This window comes from Anomaloglossus baeobatrachus, chromosome 7 (genome assembly GCF_048569485.1).
Source record: "Anomaloglossus baeobatrachus isolate aAnoBae1 chromosome 7, aAnoBae1.hap1, whole genome shotgun sequence".
Taxonomy (NCBI): Eukaryota; Metazoa; Chordata; class Amphibia; order Anura; family Aromobatidae; genus Anomaloglossus; species Anomaloglossus baeobatrachus.
In genome coordinates, this window is record NC_134359.1 from 299,308,466 (window position 1) to 299,328,398 (window position 19,933).

At 46.7% G+C, this 19,933-nt stretch overlaps 1 protein-coding gene across 1 annotated transcript; it reads right to left on the reverse strand.

The window, feature by feature from the left end:
- Positions 1–1,766: 1,766 nt before the first annotated feature.
- On the reverse strand, positions 1,767–16,112 carry LOC142246526 (uncharacterized). Its single transcript, XM_075319588.1, has 3 exons — positions 15,952–16,112; positions 15,486–15,815; positions 1,767–2,723 (listed from the first exon to the last, which is right to left on the reverse strand). The coding sequence occupies exons 1-3, from the start codon at positions 16,073–16,075 to the stop codon at positions 2,557–2,559; spliced, it is 621 nt and encodes a 206-aa protein (XP_075175703.1). The 5' UTR covers positions 16,076–16,112; the 3' UTR covers positions 1,767–2,556.
- Positions 16,113–19,933: the final 3,821 nt, after the last annotated feature.

Sequence of the window (19,933 nt, forward strand, 5' to 3'; positions counted from 1 at the left end):
GTGTTTGATGCGTGTGTGATCCGTTTTTATTCTCAGCAGCTATGTCATCTGCCATTCAGCTCTGCTACATGGCCACTGACAGCAGACACAGACAGAGCCATGTAGCAGAACTGAATGACCGCTGACAGCAGACACAGACAGAGCCGCGCAATCAGAATGAAGTCGGATGAACTTCACCCGACTTCATTGTCATCCCACGGCTCTGTCTATGTGGCATGGCCTTATTTTCGGTTACCGGGGACTGCAGATCCCCTGAGTGACTGCAGTGATCTGCGCTATCAGCTTTGCCGTCACTGAGGTTACCCGCGGCCACAGCAGAAGTCGTCCCGCTGGGATCTGTGGCAGCGGGTAACCTGAGTGACGTCATCGCTGATAGCACGACTCACTTCAGTCGCTGCGGGGAGCTCACAGAGAGCGGTCGTGGTCTGTGACCGCTCTCTGTCAGCTTCTGATGTAGCAGAGCTGAAAACGTCGTGGGACCTCTGTGGATTACGTTGAACTTGGAGGGGTATTTGGGGACTTTAATAAAATGGTGAAAGAGGTTGTTGTTTTTTGTCATTTATTACAAATAAAGGATTTTTTGGATGTGTGTGTTTATTTTCTTTAACTAACAGGTTAATCATGGAAGGTATCTTGGGGAGACATCTGCCATGATTAAACTAGGACTTAGTGGCAGCTATGGGCTGCTGCCATTAACTCCTTATTACCCCGTTTGGCACCGCACCAGGGCAATTCGGGAAGAGCCAGGTACAGTCCCGGGACTGTCGCATCTAATGGATGCGGCAATTCCGGGCGGCTGCAGGCTGATATTTTTAGGGTGGGGGGGCTCCCCATAACGTGGAGCTCCCCATCCTAACAATACCAGCCTTCAGCCGTGTGGCTTTACCCTGGCTGGTATCAAAATTGGGGGGGACCGCACGCCGTTTTTTTAAAATTATTTATTTATTTATTTTACTTCATGATATAGACCCGCCCACTGGCAGCTGTGATTGGTTGCAGTGAAACAGCTGTCACTCATCGTGGGGGCGTGTCTGACTGCAACCAATCATAGGCGCTGGTGGGCGGGGAAAGCAGGGAATACGAGATTGAATAATGAGCGGCCGGCTTTTTCAAAAGAGGAGAAGCCGCCGGAGCAGTGTGAACGCCGTGCAGCGTCGCGCCGGTGATCGGGGATCAGTGAGTATGAACGAGAGAGAGAGAGACCGACCGACAGAGAGAGAATAGAGACCGAGAGGGAGAGACCGACTGACAGAGATAGAGATTGACCGACATTGTGAGACTTCACTCATTTCCAGTGTTTTCTGAAACATGCGATAAATGTATTTAGAAAAACGGATGTCACTAGGATGGTGTGTGTGCCGTCCGTGTGACATCCGTTTATTTACCCGCTCCCATAGAGTTGCATTGGAGAGACTCGCGCGAGAAACTCACCAAGAAATGTTGCAATCGTTTTTTTATGGCTGCAATTGGCGCAGTAAGTATGTGTTCACACTGAGCAAATACTCACCAAAAGCCAGGAGGAAAGAATTTCTGCTCCAAAACCACAGCAAAAAACCACAGTGAAAACACCTTTGGGTGCCGACTGTATAACACAGCTGGTACCTGTGCTGTATACACGCAGTGTGCACATGCGCCAATGGAGATCCGGGCTGAGTGGGTCTTCCCGGCACAGAAGACCCTGGCACTCGCTCACCACAACTCCCACACACAACTGCAACACAAGAAATCACTCTTATCCTATAATGATTACACGCAAAGGCAGCAAGTTTTTTTGTTATCATTTTTGCTTTATTGCGTAAGTATTCAACCCCACGGTGAAGCGGCACAGCACAGAGAAGTAAAGGAATATGTGTACTTCTCAAAACATCCCACATTTTACATCCACCCTGACCAGGAACGCCCTCAAAATGTCACCTGAACGCCCCTTTAGGACACATTTGTATAAGCCACACTCCTTTGAGGCCTTTTTCAGGGAAAATCCCATTAAAAAACTGATTTGTTGGCTATAAAAGAAAATAAGTGCACCCCATGAGTGCTCGTTGCTCTTCCATACCCTTCAACACAACTTTTTTTCTGGGATATTCCACAAACCCCAAAAGACAGAGAAATTATACAAATAAATCAAAAAGTGAGGATTTCCAGGAGTTTCTTGGGCTTTCCGGAAGGGGGGTAGAGATTATGGCTGCAGATACAGATAGAGGAAGATATGCTATTTTTCGTCAGGCCTCCATTGTAGCGTTACGGTAAGAAGTGAGCTGTCGGCTGCACTATCCTTGCCGTCAAATAGAAACCTGACGGATCCTGCTGTGGGATCTGTTTATAAATGGATCTGTCAGAACTCTGAAGCCAGAAGCCATAACACTCAGGTAAACAAGGTCTGAGGAGGAAAACAGGCCTCGTTACCCATAGCAACCAATCAGCAAGCAGCTTTCATCTCTAAAACTGCTGTGGAAAAATGAAAGCTGTGCTCTGATTGGTTGCTACAGGCAACAAGGCCGGTGTTGATAAATGAGGCAGTTGCGGTGTCAAGCGGAGAAAGCGCTGCGATGTGCCGGATCAGTTTCCGAGCGTCTTGAACTTCTGGGCGGAGCAGCTGCTCTGCACGTCCGCCAGTTTGCTTTCTATTTTGCTGATGGAGTCGGTGATCTTGTCCAGCTTCTTCTCCAGGATGGAGTCACAGGTGGTCAGCTCCAGGTGACGTTCATCTTGGGTTGAGGTAACTCCTAAAAAGTAAAATAAAAGTAAAGCTGCAAAAATGACAATGTCCGGGGAATATGGCGGCTCCGATACATGGCAAAGATAGCAATTCTCTAAGGATCATCCAATAATCTGGAATATCTGACAATCCGCCATCAGTCAATTGATAAGGAATAGTCATGAGTGAGCACTACCATGCCCGAGTACTCCTAACAAGCAGTCAGACGCTCAGACGGGCACAACTCGAGTATCCGGGTATAATGGACGTCAGTGGGGGACTTGAGCATTTTCCCCATTAACTTGCATTATACTAGGGTACTCGAGTTGTGCCCATCCGAGCGTCTGACTGTTCGTTATGAGTACTGAGCACCCGAGCATGGTAGTGCCCAATCATCACTAGTTACCAGTACTGAGCACCCGAGCATGGTAGTGCCCGCTCATCACTAGTTACCAGTACTGAGCACCTGAGCATGGTAGTGCCCGCTCATCACTAGTTACCAGTACTGAGCAACTGAGCATGGTAGTGCCCGCTCATCACTAGTTACCAGTACTGAGCACCCTAGCATGGTAGTGCCCGCTCATCACTAGTTACCAGTACTGAGCATCCGAGCATGGTAGTGCCCACTCATCACTAGTTACCAGTACTGAGCACCCGAGCATGGTAGTGCCCGCTCATCACTAGTTACCAGTACTGAGCACCTGAGCATGGTAGTGCCCGCTCATCACTAGTTACCAGTACTGAGCACCTGAGCATGGTAGTGCCCGCTCATCACTAGTTACCAGTACTGAGCACCCGAGCATGGTAGTGCCCGCTCATCACTAGTTACCAGTACTGAGCATCCGAGCATGGTAGTGCCCACTCATCACTAGTTACCAGTACTGAGCACCCGAGCATGGTAGTGCCCGCTCATCACTAGTTACCAGTACTGAGCACCCGAGCATGGTAGTGCCCAATCATCACTAGTTACCAGTACTGAGCACCCGAGCATGGTAGTGCCCAATCATCACTAGTTACCAGTACTGAGCACCCGAGCATGGTAGTGCCCAATCATCACTAGTTACCAGTACTGAGCACCCGAGCATGGTAGTGCCCAATCATCACTAGTTACCAGTACTGAGCACCCGAGCATGGTAGTGCCCAATCATCACTAGTTACCAGTACTGAGCACCCGAGCATGGTAGTGCCCAATCATCACTAGTTACCAGTACTGAGCACCCGAGCATGGTAGTGCCCAATCATCACTAGTTACCAGTACTGAGCACCCGAGCATGGTAGTGCTCGCTCATCACTAGTTACCAGTACTGAGCACCCGAGCATGGTAGTGCCCGCTCATCACTAGTTACCAGTACTGAGCACCCGAGCATGGTAGTGCCCGCTCATCACTAGTTACCAGTACTGAGCACCCGAGCATGGTAGTGCCCAATCATCACCAGTACTGAGCACCCGAGCATGGTAGTGCCCAATCATCACTAGTTACCAGTACTGAGCACCCGAGCATGGTAGTGCCCAATCATCACTAGTTACCAGTACTGAGCACCCGAGCATGGTAGTGCTCAATCATCACTAGTTCCCAGTACTGAGCACCCGAGCATGGTAGTGCCCTCTCATCACTAGTTACTAGTACTGAGCACCCGAGCATGGTAGTGCCCAATCATCACTAGTTACCAGTACTGAGCACCTGAGCATGGTAGTGCCCGCTCATCACTAGTTACCAGTACAGAGCACCCGAGCATGGTAGTGCCCAATCATCACTAGTTACCAGTACTGAGCACCCGAGCATGGTAGTGCCCGCTCATCACTAGTTACCAGTACTGAGTACCCGAGCATGGTAGTGCCCGCTCATCACTAGTTACCAGTACAGAGCACCCGAGCATGGTAGTGCCCAATCATCACTAGTTACCAGTACTGAGCACCCGAGCATGATAGTGCCCAATCATCACTAGTTACCAGTACTGAGCACCCGAGCATGGTAGTGCCCGCTCATCACTAGTTACCAGTACTGAGCACCCGAGCATGGTAGTGACCACTCATCACTAGTTACGAGTACTGAGCACCCGGGCATGGTAGTGCTCAATCATCACTAGTTACCAGTACTGAGCACCCAAGCATGGTAGTGCCCAATCATCACTAGTTACCAGTACTGAGCACCCGAGCATGGTAGTGCTCAATCATCACTAGTTACCAGTACTGAGCACCCGAGCATGGTAGTGCCCGCTCAGCACTAGTTACCAGTACTGAGCACCCGAGCATGGTAGTGCCCAATCATCACTAGTTACCAGTACTGAGTACCCGGGCATGGTAGTGCCCGCTCATCACTAGTTACGAGTACTGAGTACCCGAGCATGGTAGTGCCCAATCATCACTAGTTACCAGTACTGAGTACCCGAGCATGGTAGTGCCCGCTCATCACTAGTTACCATTACTGCGCACCTGAGCATGGTAGTGCCCGCTCATCACTAGTTACCAGTACTGAGCACCCGAGCATGGTAGTGCCCGCTCATCACTAGTTACCAGTACTGAGCACCCGAGCATGGTAGTGCCCGCTCATCACTAGTTACCAGTACTGAGCATCTGAGCATGGTAGTGCTCACTCATCACTAGTTACGTGTATGGAGCACCCGAGCATGGTAGTGCTCACTCATCACTAGTTACGTGTATGGAGCACCCGAGCATGGTAGTGCTCACTCATCACTAGTTACGTGTATGGAGCACCCAAGCATGGTAGTGCTCACTCATCACTAGTTACGAGTACTGAGCACCCGAGCATGGTAGTGCTCACTCATCACTAGTTACGAGTACTGAGCACCCGAGCATGATAGTACCCGCTCATCACTAGTTAAAAGGTTCGAGCACCTGAGCATGGTAGTGCCCGCTCATCACTAGTTACAAGGTTCGAGCACCTGAGCATGGTAGTGCTCGCACATCACTAGTTACGAGTACTGAGCACCTGAACATGGTAGTGCCCGCTCATCACTAGTTACCAGTACTGAGCACCCGAGCATGGTAGTGCCCGCTCATCACTAGTTACGAGTACCGAGCACCCAAGCATGGTAGTGCCCAATCATCACTAGTTACGAGTACTGAGCACCTGAGCATGGTAGTGCCCGCTCATCACTAGTTACCATTACTGAGCACCTGAGAATGGTAATGCTCATTCATCACTAGTTACGAGTACCGAGCACCCAAGCATGGTAGTGCCCGCTCATCACTAGTTACAAGTACCGAGCACCCGAGCATGGTAGTGCCCGCTCATCACTAGTTACAAGTACCGAGCACCCGAGCATGGTAGTGCTCACTCATGACTGGTTACGAGTACAGAGCACCTGAGCACGGTAGTGCCTGCTCATCCCTAGTAACGAATACCGAGCATCTGGCGTCTGGTCTGAGGTCTATATTAGCTAAAAGGATCTGATCTGGGGTTTGTATTAGTCGGTCTGTATTTAGGCTCTCTGGTATAGGGTCTGAAGGAGTTTAAAGGCCACTTTACACACAGAGATAAATCTGCGGCAGATCTGTGGTTGCAGTGAAATTGTGGACAATCAGTGCCAGGTTTGTGGCTGTGTACAAATGGACCAATATGTCCATGATTTCACTGCAACCACAGATCTGCCAAAGATGTATCTCTGCGTGTGACGGGGCCTTAAGGGTTTTTATATTGAGTCTGTATTTTGGGCAGTATGGTCTAGCTCTGTATTAGCTTGTCTGGTCTGGGATCTCTAGTTAGTGGGTTAGGTCTGGGGTTTGTATTAGTGGAGAGGATTTTCTTGGATCTGTATCACTTTAGGGTCTTGTCTGAAGTCTATATTAGTTTGGTGGGTCTAGTCTGGGGTCTATATTAGTTTGGTGGGTCTGGTCTGGGTCTATATTAGTTTGGTGGGTCTGGGGTCTATATTAGTTTGGTGGGTCTGGTCTGGGGTCTATATTAGTTTGGTGGGTCTGGGTCTATATTAGTTTGGTGGGTCTGGGGTCTATATTAGTTTGGTGGGTCTGGTCTGGGGTCTATATTAGTTTGGTGGGTCTGGTGTCTATATTAGTTTGGTGGGTCTGGTCTGGGGTCTATATTAGTTTGGTGGGTCTGGTCTGGGGTCTATATTAGTTTGGTGGGTCTGGACTGGGTCTAAATTAGTTTGGTGGGTCTGGGGTCTATATTAGTTTGGTGGGTCTGGTGTCTATATTAGTTTGGTGGGTCTGGTCTGGGGTCTATATTAGTTTGGTGGGTCTGGTCTGGGGTCTATATTAGTTTGGTGGGTCTGGACTAGATCTATATTAGTTTGGTGGGTCTAGTCTGGGGTCTACATTAGTTTGGTGGGTCTGGTGTCTATATTAGTTTGGTGGGTCTGGTCTGGGGTCTATATTAGTTTGGTGGGTCTGGGGTCTATATTAGTTTGGTGGGTCTGGACTGGGTCTATATTAGTTTGGTGGGTCTAGTCTGGGGTCTACATTAGTTTGGTGGGTCTGGTCTGGGGTCTATATTCGTTTGGTGGGTCTGGTCTGGGGTCTATATTAGTTTGGTGGGTCTGGTCTGAGGTCTATATTAGTTTGCTGGGTCTGGGGTCTATATTAGTTTGGTGGGTCTGGTCTGAGGTCTATATTAGTTTGGTGGGTCTGGACTGGGTCTATATTAGTTTGGTGGGTCTAGTCTGGGGTCTATATTAGTTTGGTGGGTCTGGTCTGGGGTCTATATTAGTTTGGTGGGTCTGGTCTGAGGTCTATATTAGTTTGGTGGGTCTGGGGTCTATATTAGTTTGGTGGGTCTGGTCTGGGTCTATATTAGTTTGGTGGGTCTGGGGTCTATATTAGTTTGGTGGGTCTGGGGTCTATATTAGTTTGGTGGGTCTGGACTGGGTCTAAATTAGTTTGGTGGGTCTGGTCTGGGGTCTATATTAGTTTGGTGGGTCTGGTCTGGGGTCTATATTAGTTTGGTGGGTCTGGACTGGGTCTATATTAGTTTGGTGGGTCTGGTCTGGGGTCTACATTAGTTTGGTGGGTCTGGTGTCTATATTAGTTTGGTTGGTCTAGTCTGGGGTCTACATTAGTTTGGTGGGTCTGGTGTCTATATTAGTTTGGTTGGTCTGGTCTGGGGTCTATATTCGTTTGGTGGGTCTGGTCTGGGGTCTATATTAGTTTGGTGGGTCTGGTCTGAGGTCTATATTAGTTTGGTGGGTCTGGTCTGAAGGCTATATTAGTTTGGTGGGTCTGGGGTCTATATTAGTTTGGTGGGTCTGGTCTGAGGTCTATATTAGTTTGGTGGGTCTGGACTCGGTCTATATTAGTTTGGTGGGTCTAGTCTGGGGTCTATATTAGTTTGGTGGGTCTGGTCTGGGGTCTATATTAGTTTGGTGGGTCTGGGGTCTATATTAGTTTGGTGGGTCTGGGGTCTATATTAGTTTGGTGGGTCTGGACTGGGTCTAAATTAGTTTGGTGGGTCTGGTCTGGGGTCTATATTAGTTTGGTGGGTCTGGTGTCTATATTAGTTTGGTGGGTCTGGACTGGGTCTATATTAGTTTGGTGGGTCTAGTCTGGGGTCTACATTAGTTTGGTGGGTCTGGTGTCTATATTAGTTTGGTTGGTCTGGTCTGGGGTCTATATTCGTTTGGTGGGTCTGGTCTGGGGTCTATATTAGTTTGGTGGGTCTGGTCTGAGGTCTATATTAGTTTGGTGGGTCTGGGGTCTATATTAGTTTGGTGGGTCTGGTGTCTATATTAGTTTGGTGGGTTTGGTCTGAGGTCTATATTAGTTTGGTGGCTCTGGACTGGGTCTATATTAGTTTGGTGGGTCTGGTCTGAGGTCTATATTAGTTTGGTGGGTCTGGACTGGGTCTATATTAGTTTGGTGGGTCTGGTCTGGGGTCTATATTAGTTTGGTGGGTCTGGTCTGAGGTCTATATTAGTTTGGTGGGTCTGGTGTCTATATTAGTTTGATGGGTCTGGACTGGGTCTAAATTAGTTTGGTGGGTCTAGTCTGGTGTCTATATTAGTTTGGTGGGTCTGATCTGGGGACTATTAGTTTGGTGGGTCTGGTCTGGGTCTATATTAGTTTGGTGGGTCTGGACTGGGTCTAAATTAGTTTGGTGGGTCTAGTCTGGTGTCTATATTAGTTTGGTGGGTCTGGTCTGGGGTCTATATTAGTTTGGTGGGTCTGGACTGGGTCTATATTAGTTTGGTGGGTCTAGTCTGGGGTCTACATTAGTTTGGTGGGTCTGGTGTCTATATTAGTTTGGTGGGTCTGGTCTGGGGTCTATATTCGTTTGGTGGGTCTGGTCTGGGGTCTATATTAGTTTGGTGGGTCTGGTCTGAGGTCTATATTAGTTTGGTGGGTCTGGGGTCTATATTAGTTTGGTGGGTCTGGTCTGAGGTCTATATTAGTTTGGTGGGTCTGGACTGGGTGTAAATTAGTTTGGTGGGTCTGGTGTCTATATTAGTTTGGTGGGTCTGGTCTGGTGTCTATATTAGTTTGGTGGGTCTGGACTGGGTCTATATTAGTTTGGTGGGTGTGGTCTGGGGTCTATATTAGTTTGGTGGGTCTGGTCTGAGGTCTATATTAGTTTGCTGGGTCTGGGGTCTATATTAGTTTGGTGGGTCTGGTCTGAGGTCTATATTAGTTTGGTGGGTCTGGACTGGGTCTATATTAGTTTGGTGGGTCTAGTCTGGGGTCTATATTAGTTTGGTGGGTCTGGTCTGGGGTCTATATTAGTTTAGTGGGTCTGGTCTGAGGTCTATATTAGTTTGGTGGGTCTGGGGTCTATATTAGTTTGGTGGGTCTGGTCTGGGTCTATATTAGTTTGGTGGGTCTGGGGTCTATATTAGTTTGGTGAGTCTGGGGTCTATATTAGTTTGGTGGGTCTGGACTGGGTCTAAATTAGTTTGGTGGGTCTGGTCTGGGGTCTATATTAGTTTGGTGGGTCTGGTCTGGGGTCTATATTAGTTTGGTGGGTCTGGACTGGGTCTATATTAGTTTGGTGGGTCTGGTCTGGGGTCTACATTAGTTTGGTGGGTCTGGTGTCTATATTAGTTTGGTTGGTCTAGTCTGGGGTCTACATTAGTTTGGTGGGTCTGGTGTCTATATTAGTTTGGTTGGTCTAGTCTGGGGTCTACATTAGTTTGGTGGGTCTGGTGTCTATATTAGTTTGGTTGGTCTGGTCTGGGGTCTATATTCGTTTGGTGGGTCTGGTCTGGGGTCTATATTAGTTTGGTGGGTCTGGTCTGAGGTCTATATTAGTTTGGTGGGTCTGGTCTGAAGGCTATATTAGTTTGGTGGGTCTGGGGTCTATATTAGTTTGGTGGGTCTGGTCTGAGGTCTATATTAGTCTGGTGGGTCTGGACTGGGTCTATATTAGTTTGGTGGGTCTAGTCTGGGGTCTATATTAGTTTGGTGGGTCTGGTCTGGGGTCTATATTAGTTTGGTGGGTCTGGGGTCTATATTAGTTTGGTGGGTCTGGGGTCTATATTAGTTTGGTGGGTCTGGACTGGGTCTAAATTAGTTTGGTGGGTCTGGTCTGGGGTCTATATTAGTTTGGTGGGTCTGGTGTCTATATTAGTTTGGTGGGTCTGGACTGGGTCTATATTAGTTTGGTGGGTCTAGTCTGGGGTCTACATTAGTTTGGTGGGTCTGGTGTCTATATTAGTTTGGTTGGTCTGGTCTGGGGTCTATATTCGTTTGGTGGGTCTGGTCTGGGGTCTATATTAGTTTGGTGGGTCTGGTCTGAGGTCTATATTAGTTTGGTGGGTCTGGGGTCTATATTAGTTTGGTGGGTCTGGTGTCTATATTAGTTTGGTGGGTTTGGTCTGAGGTCTATATTAGTTTGGTGGCTCTGGACTGGGTCTATATTAGTTTGGTGGGTCTGGTCTGAGGTCTATATTAGTTTGGTGGGTCTGGACTGGGTCTATATTAGTTTGGTGGGTCTGGTCTGGGGTCTATATTAGTTTGGTGGGTCTGGTCTGAGGTCTATATTAGTTTGGTGGGTCTGGTGTCTATATTAGTTTGATGGGTCTGGACTGGGTCTAAATTAGTTTGGTGGGTCTAGTCTGGTGTCTATATTAGTTTGGTGGGTCTGGTCTGGGGACTATTAGTTTGGTGGGTCTGGTCTGGGTCTATATTAGTTTGGTGGGTCTGGACTGGGTCTAAATTAGTTTGGTGGGTCTAGTCTGGTGTCTATATTAGTTTGGTGGGTCTGGTCTGGGGTCTATATTAGTTTGGTGGGTCTGGACTGGGTCTATATTAGTTTGGTGGGTCTAGTCTGGGGTCTACATTAGTTTGGTGGGTCTGGTGTCTATATTAGTTTGGTGGGTCTGGTCTGGGGTCTATATTCGTTTGGTGGGTCTGGTCTGGGGTCTATATTAGTTTGGTGGGTCTGGTCTGAGGTCTATATTAGTTTGGTGGGTCTGGGGTCTATATTAGTTTGGTGGGTCTGGTCTGAGGTCTATATTAGTTTGGTGGGTCTGGACTGGGTGTAAATTAGTTTGGTGGGTCTGGTGTCTATATTAGTTTGGTGGGTCTGGTCTGGTGTCTATATTAGTTTGGTGGGTCTGGACTGGGTCTATATTAGTTTGGTGGGTGTGGTCTGGGGTCTATATTAGTTTGGTGGGTCTGGTCTGAGGTCTATATTAGTTTGATGGGTCTGGGGTCTATATTAGTTTGGTGGGTCTGGTCTGGGTCTATATTAGTTTGGTGGGTCTGGTCTGGAGTCTATATTAGTTTGGTGGGTCTGGTCTGGGGTCTATATTAGTTTGGTGGGTCTGGACTGGGTCTATATTAGTTTGGTGGGTCTAGTCTGGGGTCTACATTAGTTTGGTGGGTCTGGTGTCTATATTAGTTTGGTGGGTCTGGTCTGGGGTCTATATTCGTTTGGTGGGTCTGGTCTGGGGTCTATATTATTTTGGTGGGTCTGGGGTCTATATTAGTTTGGTGGGTCTGGACTGGGTCTATATTAGTTTGGTGGGTCTAGTCTGGGGTCTACATTAGTTTGGTGGGCCTGGTGTCTATATTAGTTTGGTGGGTCTGGTCTGGGGTCTATATTCGTTTGGGGGGTCTGGTCTGGGGTCTATATTAGTTTGGTGGGTCTGGGGTCTATATTAGTTTGGTGGGTCTGGACTGGGTCTATATTAGTTTGGTGGGTCTAGTCTGGGGTCTATATTAGTTTGGTGGGTCTGGTGTCTATATTAGTTTGGTGGGTGTGGTCTGGGGTCTATATTCGTTTGGTGGGTCTGGTCTGGGGTCTATATTAGTTTGGTGGGTCTGGTCTGAGGTCTATATTAGTTTGGTGGGTCTGGGGTCTATATTAGTTTGGTGGGTCTGGTCTGAGGTCTATATTAGTTTGGTGGGTCTGGACTGGGTCTATATTAGTTTGGTAGGTCTAGTCTGGGGTCTATATTAGTTTGGTGGGTCTGGTCTGGGGTCTATATTAGTTTGGTGGGTCTGGTCTGAGGTCTATATTAGTTTGGTGGGTCTGGACTGGGTCTATATTAGTTTGGTGGGTCTGGTCTGGGGTCTATATTAGTTTGGTGGGTCTGGACTGGGTCTATATTAGTTTGGTGGGTCTAGTCTGGGGTCTACATTAGTTTGGTGGGTCTGGGGTCTATATTAGTTTGGTGGGTCTAGTCTGGGGTCTATATTAGTTTGGTGGGTCTAGTCTGGGGTCTATATTAGTTTGGTGGGTCTGGTCTGGGTCTATATTAGTTTGGTGGGTCTGGGGTCTATATTAGTTTGGTGGGTCTGGACTGGGTCTAAATTAGTTTGGTGGGTCTAGTCTGGGGTCTATATTAGTTTGGTGGGTCTGGTGTCTATATTAGTTTGGTGGGTCTGGTCTGGGGTCTATATTAGTTTGGTGGGTCTGGTCTGGGGTCTATATTAGTTTGGTGGGTCTGGACTGGGTCTATATTAGTTTGGTGGGTCTAGTCTGGAGTCTACATTAGTTTGGTGGGTCTGGTGTCTATATTAGTTTGGTGGGTCTGGTCTGGGGTCTATATTCGTTTGGTGGGTCTGGTCTGGGGTCTATATTAGTTTGGTGGGTCTGGGGTCTATATTAGTTTGGTGGGTCTATATTAGTTTGGTGGGTCTGGGGTCTATATTAGTTTGATGGGTCTGGTGTCTATATTAGTTTGGTGGGTCTGGTGTCTATATTAGTTTGGTGGGTTTGGTCTGGGGTCTATATTAGTTTGGTGGGTCTGGTCTGGGGTCTATATTCGTTTGGTGGGTCTGGTCTGGGGTCTATATTAGTTTGGTGGGTCTGGGGTCTATATTAGTTTGGTGGGTCTGGATTGGGTCTATATTAGTTTGTTGGGTCTGGTGTCTATATTAGTTTGGTGGGTCTGGTCTGGGGTCTATATTCGTTTGGTGGGTCTGGTCTGGGGTCTATATTAGTTTGGTGGGTCTGGTCTGAGGTCTATATTAGTTTGGTGGGTCTGGACTGGGTCTATATTAGTTTGGTGGGTCTAGTCTGGGGTCTATATTAGTTTGGTGGGTCTGGGGTCTATATTAGTTTGGTGGGTCTGGTCTGAGGTCTATATTAGTTTGGTGGGTCTGGACTGGGTCTATATTAGTTTGGTGGGTCTGGTCTGGGGTCTATATTAGTTTGGTGGGTCTGGACTGGGTCTATATTAGTTTGGTGGGTCTAGTCTGGGGTCTATATTAGTTTGGTGGGTCTGGTTTGAGGTCTATATTAGTTTGGTGGGTCTGGTCTGGGGTCTATATTAGTTTGGTGGGTCTGGTTTGAGGTCTGTATTAGTTTGGTGGGTCTGGGGTCTATATTAGTTTGGTGGGTCTGGTCTGGGGTCTATATTAGTTTGGTGGGTCTGGTCTGGGGTCTATATTAGTTTGGTGGGTCTGGTTTGAGGTTACATTAGTTTGGTGGGTCTGGGGTCTATATTAGTTTGGTGGGTCTGGTCTGAGGTCTATATTAGATTGGTGGGTCTGGTCTGAGATCTATATTAGTTTGGTGGGTCTAGTCTGGGGTCTATATTAGCTTGGTGGGTCTGGTTTGAGGTCTATATTAGTTTGGTGGGTCTAGTCTGGGGTCTATATTAGCTTGGTGGGTCTGGTTTGAGGTCTATATTAGTTTGGTGGGTCTAGTCTGGGGTCTATATTAGTTTGGTGGGTCTGGTCTGAGGTCTATATTAGATTGGTGGGTCTGGTCTGAGATCTATATTAGTTTGGTGGGTCTAGTCTGGGGTCTATATTAGCTTGGTGGGTCTGGTTTGAGGTCTATATTAGTTTGGTGGGTCTAGTCTGGGGTCTATATTAGTTTGGTGGGTCTGGTTTGAGGTCTATATTAGTTTGGTGGGTCTGGTCTGGGGTCTATATTAGTTTGGTGGGTCTGGTTTGAGGTCTGTGTTAGTTTGGTGGGTCTGGGGTCTATATTAGTTTGGTGGGTCTGGTCTGGGGTCTATATTAGTTTGGTGGGTCTGGTTTGAGGTCTACATTAGTTTGGTGGGTCTGGGGTCTATATTAGTTTGGTGGGTCTGGTCTGAGGTCTATATTAGATTGGTGGGTCTGGTCTGAGATCTATATTAGTTTGGTGGGTCTAGTCTGGGGTCTATATTAGCTTGGTGGGTCTGGTTTGAGGTCTATATTAGTTTGGTGGGTCTAGTCTGGGGTCTATATTAGTTTGGTGGGTCTTGTTTGAGGTCTACATTAGTTTGGTGGGTCTGGGGTCTATATTAGTTTGGTGGGTCTAGTCTGGGGTCTATATTAGTTTGGTGGGTCTTGTTTGAGGTCTACATTAGTTTGGTGGGTCTGGGGTCTATATTAGTTTGGTGGGTCTGGTCTGAGGTCTACATTAGTTTGGTGGGTCTGGGGTCTATATTAGTTTGGTGGGTCTGGTCTGGGGTCTATATTAGTTTGGTGGGTCTGGTTTGAGGTCTGTGTTAGTTTGGTGGGTCTGGGGTCTATATTAGTTTGGTGGGTCTGGTCTGGGGTCTATATTAGTTTGGTGGGTCTGGTTTGAGGTCTACATTAGTTTGGTGGGTCTGGGGTCTATATTAGTTTGGTGGGTCTGGTCTGAGGTCTATATTAGATTGGTGGGTCTGGTCTGAGATCTATATTAGTTTGGTGGGTCTAGTCTGGGGTCTATATTAGCTTGGTGGGTCTGGTTTGAGGTCTATATTAGTTTGGTGGGTCTGGTCTGGGGTCTATATTAGTTTGGTGGGTCTTGTTTGAGGTCTACATTAGTTTGGTGGGTCTGGGGTCTATATTAGTTTGGTGGGTCTGGTCTGAGGTCTATATTAGATTGGTGGGTCTGGTCTGAGATCTATATTAGTTTGGTGGGTCTAGTCTGGGGTCTATATTAGTTTGGTGGGTCTTGTTTGAGGTCTACATTAGTTTGGTGGGTCTGGGGTCTATATTAGTTTGGTGGGTCTGGTCTGAGGTCTATATTAGATTGGTGGGTCTGGTCTGAGATCTATATTAGTTTGGTGGGTCTAGTCTGGGGTCTATATTAGTTTGTTGGGTCTGGGGTCTCTTAGTTTAGGGGTCTGATCTGGGATCTGTATTGGTTTAAGTGGTTTGGTCTGCAGGGTCTGTATTTAGGCTGTCTGGTATAGGATGCTGTGTGAGTGTAAGGGGTTTTTATCTTGGGTCTGTATTTTGGGCAGTATGGTCTGTCTGGTCTGGGATCCATTTTGGATTTATTTTTGGAAATAAAGAAGGGGATCACACACGTTACTTATGATTTAAATGCCTTGATAAATGGGAGAGGGGTATGTGGTAAAAAATGTACCAGATAGGAGGTAACGTAGTCAATGATCTATGATGGTGAATTTAAAGGGGCGTCTTGTGAGTCGACATTACTTACCATCAGCCTTAAGAACGGTCTGCTTCATGGTATGGTCTGACTTGTAATAGAAATAGCAGCGATAGTTCCCAGCATCCTCTGCAGTGAAGGACTGGATGGTCAGCGAGGCATCACCTTTCATCAGTCCCTCTAAGGACATGGACATTCCAGGTTTGTCGATATTGATTTTATTATCAAACTCAGCGACCTGCTTCCCGCGTGTGTACCACTGAACCATGAGGCTCTTTAACTCCAAGGGACCCTCCACGCCCTGCAGGACACATTTCAGCTTCACTGTATCCCCAACCTTGGCCACGATATCCGGGTCCACGGAGAGCTCAAGTTTAGCATCTAGGTCAAAGAAACATACAATAAAATTTATCTATTTATCTAATCCATGGATGACGAGGTCTGGATCACCATCAGTATCATCTCCCATGGGTGGATGGTGCCCGGTGACCGCCTATGTTCACAAAGTTACACTTACGTGAGACCCCGGCCCCCAAGAGCACGGACAGGAGGATGAAGGCTGCTGCCATGTTTCTTCTCTTAGATGTCTGTGGTGTTGTGTTCTCCACAGAGTCAGGTCTCCTAATATTATCTAAGGACATGTTTGGGGTGTAACCCGTGTGACGTTACCAGCTGCACCCATGAGATAGGGAGTTAGGACATGTCTGCAGCTCAGGATCTGACTGCTACATGCCACAGTACAGAGAGGAAAACAGACGTTACCCCATGTGGCCTGAACCACAAGTGTCATTGTCGTGTACCTCAAACATCAGCCGTTGACCCATTGCCCTCATACTGAGCCCCATAACTCCCATTCGTAAATCCATGACCTTCAGACACGGAGTGGTCTGAAGTCTGTATTAAATGAAGGGGTCTGTATCAGTTTAGGGGTTCTCGTCTGGGGTCTGTGCTAGTTTACAGGGTCTAGTCATGGGCCTATAACAATTTAGGGGTCTGGTGTGGGATCCGTATTCACTTAGTAGACCAGGATCTGTATTACTTAAGGATCTGGTCTGGGATCTGTATTAGATTAATGGGCCTGGTCTGGAATCTGTGATTATTTAGTTGGTTTGGGGTCTATATTAGTTTAGGGGGTCTCTTCTGGAGTCTGCAATTAGTGGTTCCGGTGTGGGTTCTGTCTAAGTTTAGGGGTTCTAGTCTGGGGTCTGTATTAGTTTAGACGGTCCGGCCTGGAGTTTGTAGTGAGTGACTGGTCTAGGGTTCGTATTACAATGTTGTAGTTTAGGGGGTCTGGGCTTTGTATTTATCAGGTCTCTTCTAGGGTCTTTATTCAATTAGTGGATTTGGACCTGTATTAGATTAGGAGTTCTTTTTTAGGGTTGGGGATAGTTGAGTGGGGGTGTCTAGGCTAAGGCCTTGTTATAATGGGTCTAGTCTGGGATCTGTAAATGGTTTATGGGTCTGGTCTGACATTTGTATCACTTTATGGGACTGGATTGGGGTCCATGTTAGTTTGGTCTAGGATTTGTATTAGTTTAGATGGTCTTGTCTGAAGTCTATATTAGTTTAGGGGGTCTGGTCAGAGGGCTACATTACTTTAGGGGGTCTGGATTGGGGTCTAATAGTGTAGGGGACTGTCTGGGTCTATTAGTTTAAGTAGTCTGACCTAGATTCTATATTACTGCGAGGGTCTAAACTGTGATTTGTATTCATTTAGGGCACTAGTCTGGGGTCTATATTAGGTTAGAGGTCTGGTCTGTTGAGGTATTAGTTTTAATGGAATGGAGTCTATATTACTTTGGGGGTCTGCTCTTGAATTTGTATAAATTTGCTTAGGAGCCTGGTCTGAGTTCTGTATTGGCGGTCTGGTCTGGGGTCTATATTAGGTTAGGAGCCTGGTCTGAGTTCTGTATTGGCGGTCTGGTCTGGGGTCTATATTAGGTTAGGAGCCTGGTCTGAGTTCTGTATTGGCGGTCTGGTCTGGGGTCTATATTAGGTTAGGAGCCTGGTCTGAGTTCTGTATTGGCGGTCTGGTCTGGGGTCTATATTAGGTTAGGAGCCTGGTCTGAGTTCTGTATTGGCGGTCTGGTCTGGGGTCTATATTAGGTTAGGAGCCTGGTCTGAGTTTTGTATTGGCGGTCTGGTCTGGGGTCTATATTAGGTTAGGAGCCTGGTCTGAGTTTTGTATTGGCGGTCTGGTCTGGGGTCTATATTAGGTTAGGAGCCTGGTCTGAGTTTTGTATTGGCGGTCTGGTCTGGGGTCTATATTAGGTTAGGAGCCTGGTCTGAGTTCTGTATTGGCGGTCTGGTCTGGGGTCTATATTAGGTTAGGAGTCTGGTCTGGTGACTGTAATAGTTTACGGGTCTGGTCTGGGATCTGTATTACTTTGGGGGTCTTCTCTTGGATTTGTATACATTTAGAGCACAGGTTTGCCAACTATATTAGGTTAGGAGTCACTGGTCTGTGTTAGGGGACTGGTCTGGGGTCTGCATTACTTTGGGGGCCATCTCTTGGATCTGCTTCAATTTAGAGCAGAGGTTTGGGGTCTATATTAGATTAGGAGCTTGGTCTGGGGTCTGTATTAGTTTATGGGTCTGGTCTGGAGTCTGTATTACTTTGAAGGTCTATTCTCTTGGATCTGTTTTATTAATTTAGGGCACTAGTCTGGGGTCTATATTAGGTTAGTGTTCTGGTCTTTGGTCTGTATTAGTTTATGGGTCTGGTCTTGGGTCTGTATTAGTTTACAAGTCTGGTCTGGAGTCCATATTACTTTTGGGGGTCTTCTCTTGTATTCGTATAAATTTAGAGCACACGTTTGGGTTTATATTAGGTTAGGAGTCTGGTCTGGGGTCTGTATTAGGGGTCTGGTTTGGGATCACCGTTGCAAGTCCGCTGAAACCCAAGAGTCATTGTTCTGTAGCGGGAATATCAGCATGTCATGGTGCTGTGTATAGAGCCATAACCTCATACTGAGTCCCATAACCCCCAGACCTAAATCCAGGCCCTTCATACATACTCTAGGTATATACTCTGTATCTGTGTATTTACGTCACTCCGTCTTCACCATGTTTCATGCACAGGCCGGGATGGCCCCGTCTCCTGGGACCTCTATGGTGAGTTGGAAGGTCCTTTCCTATAACCCGGGCGTGCATATTATACTTGTGGTTGGGTGGACGATCGTCTGTCCTGTATCCAGCACAGTATAAATGTTCATGTCATCGAGCAGTGACCTGCTGTAATACTCTGTGCTGCAGATTTCATACCTATTCAGCCCCTTCCCATTCCAGCTCCTCCACCCTGCGTCTCTCCGGCCGGCGCTCTATTATATGGCATCACACTATATTATACTTTACTATGTTATTACATTGATATTACGTTCTCCTACTTTATATCTTGCTTCATTAACCCCTCACATTCCCTCCTCCAATTCCCACCACCCGGGACAACGTTAAATCGCAGATCAGGTCGGATCAGAGACCTAATCCTGGGTTAATCCCGGATCTCGCTTCAATCAATTACTTCTCTACGGTCGGGGTGTTAGCGGGGGGCTACTGGGAGGGGGCGATTATGTCCGATCCCATGTATCTCCTCGCCTTTCCCTGATGTTGAAATTGATGAAGCGTCGTCACATATCACCTATGTAGGAACTATTCATAGAAGCCTTTATCCATGATTACAGCGAAGGCTGCAGATACTCATATAAACAGTCACAGTATTGCAGCATTAAAAATGATAATTTATACCAGCAGCGCTATTCCCTTCTGCAAGGAAGAAACACCAAGTATATAAAAACCAGGAGACGCCCAATCCCAAGATTATCAAGTGTCACATTCATTATCAATATTACACTGCCGGCTATTATTAACCGCAACGTGTCATCCCAGCCATGTGTGCGACACCAGAGAATCCCGAGACATCGCTCACCCAAAAATAATCTCAGCAGCACGACTAATCACACGATCACCGCCAGATGTTTATCTACAGTCACTGCAATGACCGAAATTACACAATATTACCATTACTAGAAAAGATATCCAATATAATACTGCTCCTATGTACAAGAATATAACTACTATAATACTGCCCCTATGTACAAGAATATAACTACTATAATACTGCCCCTATGTACAAGAATATAACTACTATAATACTGCCCCATGTACAAGAATATAACTACTATAATACTGCCCCCTATATACAAGAATATAACTACTATAATACTGCCCCTATGTACAAGGATATAACTACTATAATACTGCCCCATGTACAAAAATATAACTACTATAATACTGCCCCCTATGTACAAGAATATAACTACTATAATACTGCTCCTATGTACAAGAATATAACTACTATAATACTGCCCCCTATATACAAGAATATAACTACTATAATACTGCTCCTATGTACAAGAATATAACTACTATAATACTGCCCCTATGTACAAGAATATAACTACTATAATACTGCTCCTATATACAAGAATATAACTACTATA

Coding starts and splice junctions, on each gene's coding strand:
- LOC142246526 (XM_075319588.1), bottom strand. CDS start 16,075: ATGTCCTTAGATAATATTAGGAGACCTGACTCTGTGGAGAACACAACA. Junction 15,816..15,951: donor CTTGGGGGCCGGGGTCTCAC/GTAAGTGTAACT, acceptor TCTTTGACCTAG/ATGCTAAACTTGAGCTCTCC. Junction 2,724..15,485: donor GACCGTTCTTAAGGCTGATG/GTAAGTAATGTC, acceptor TTTACTTTTTAG/GAGTTACCTCAACCCAAGAT.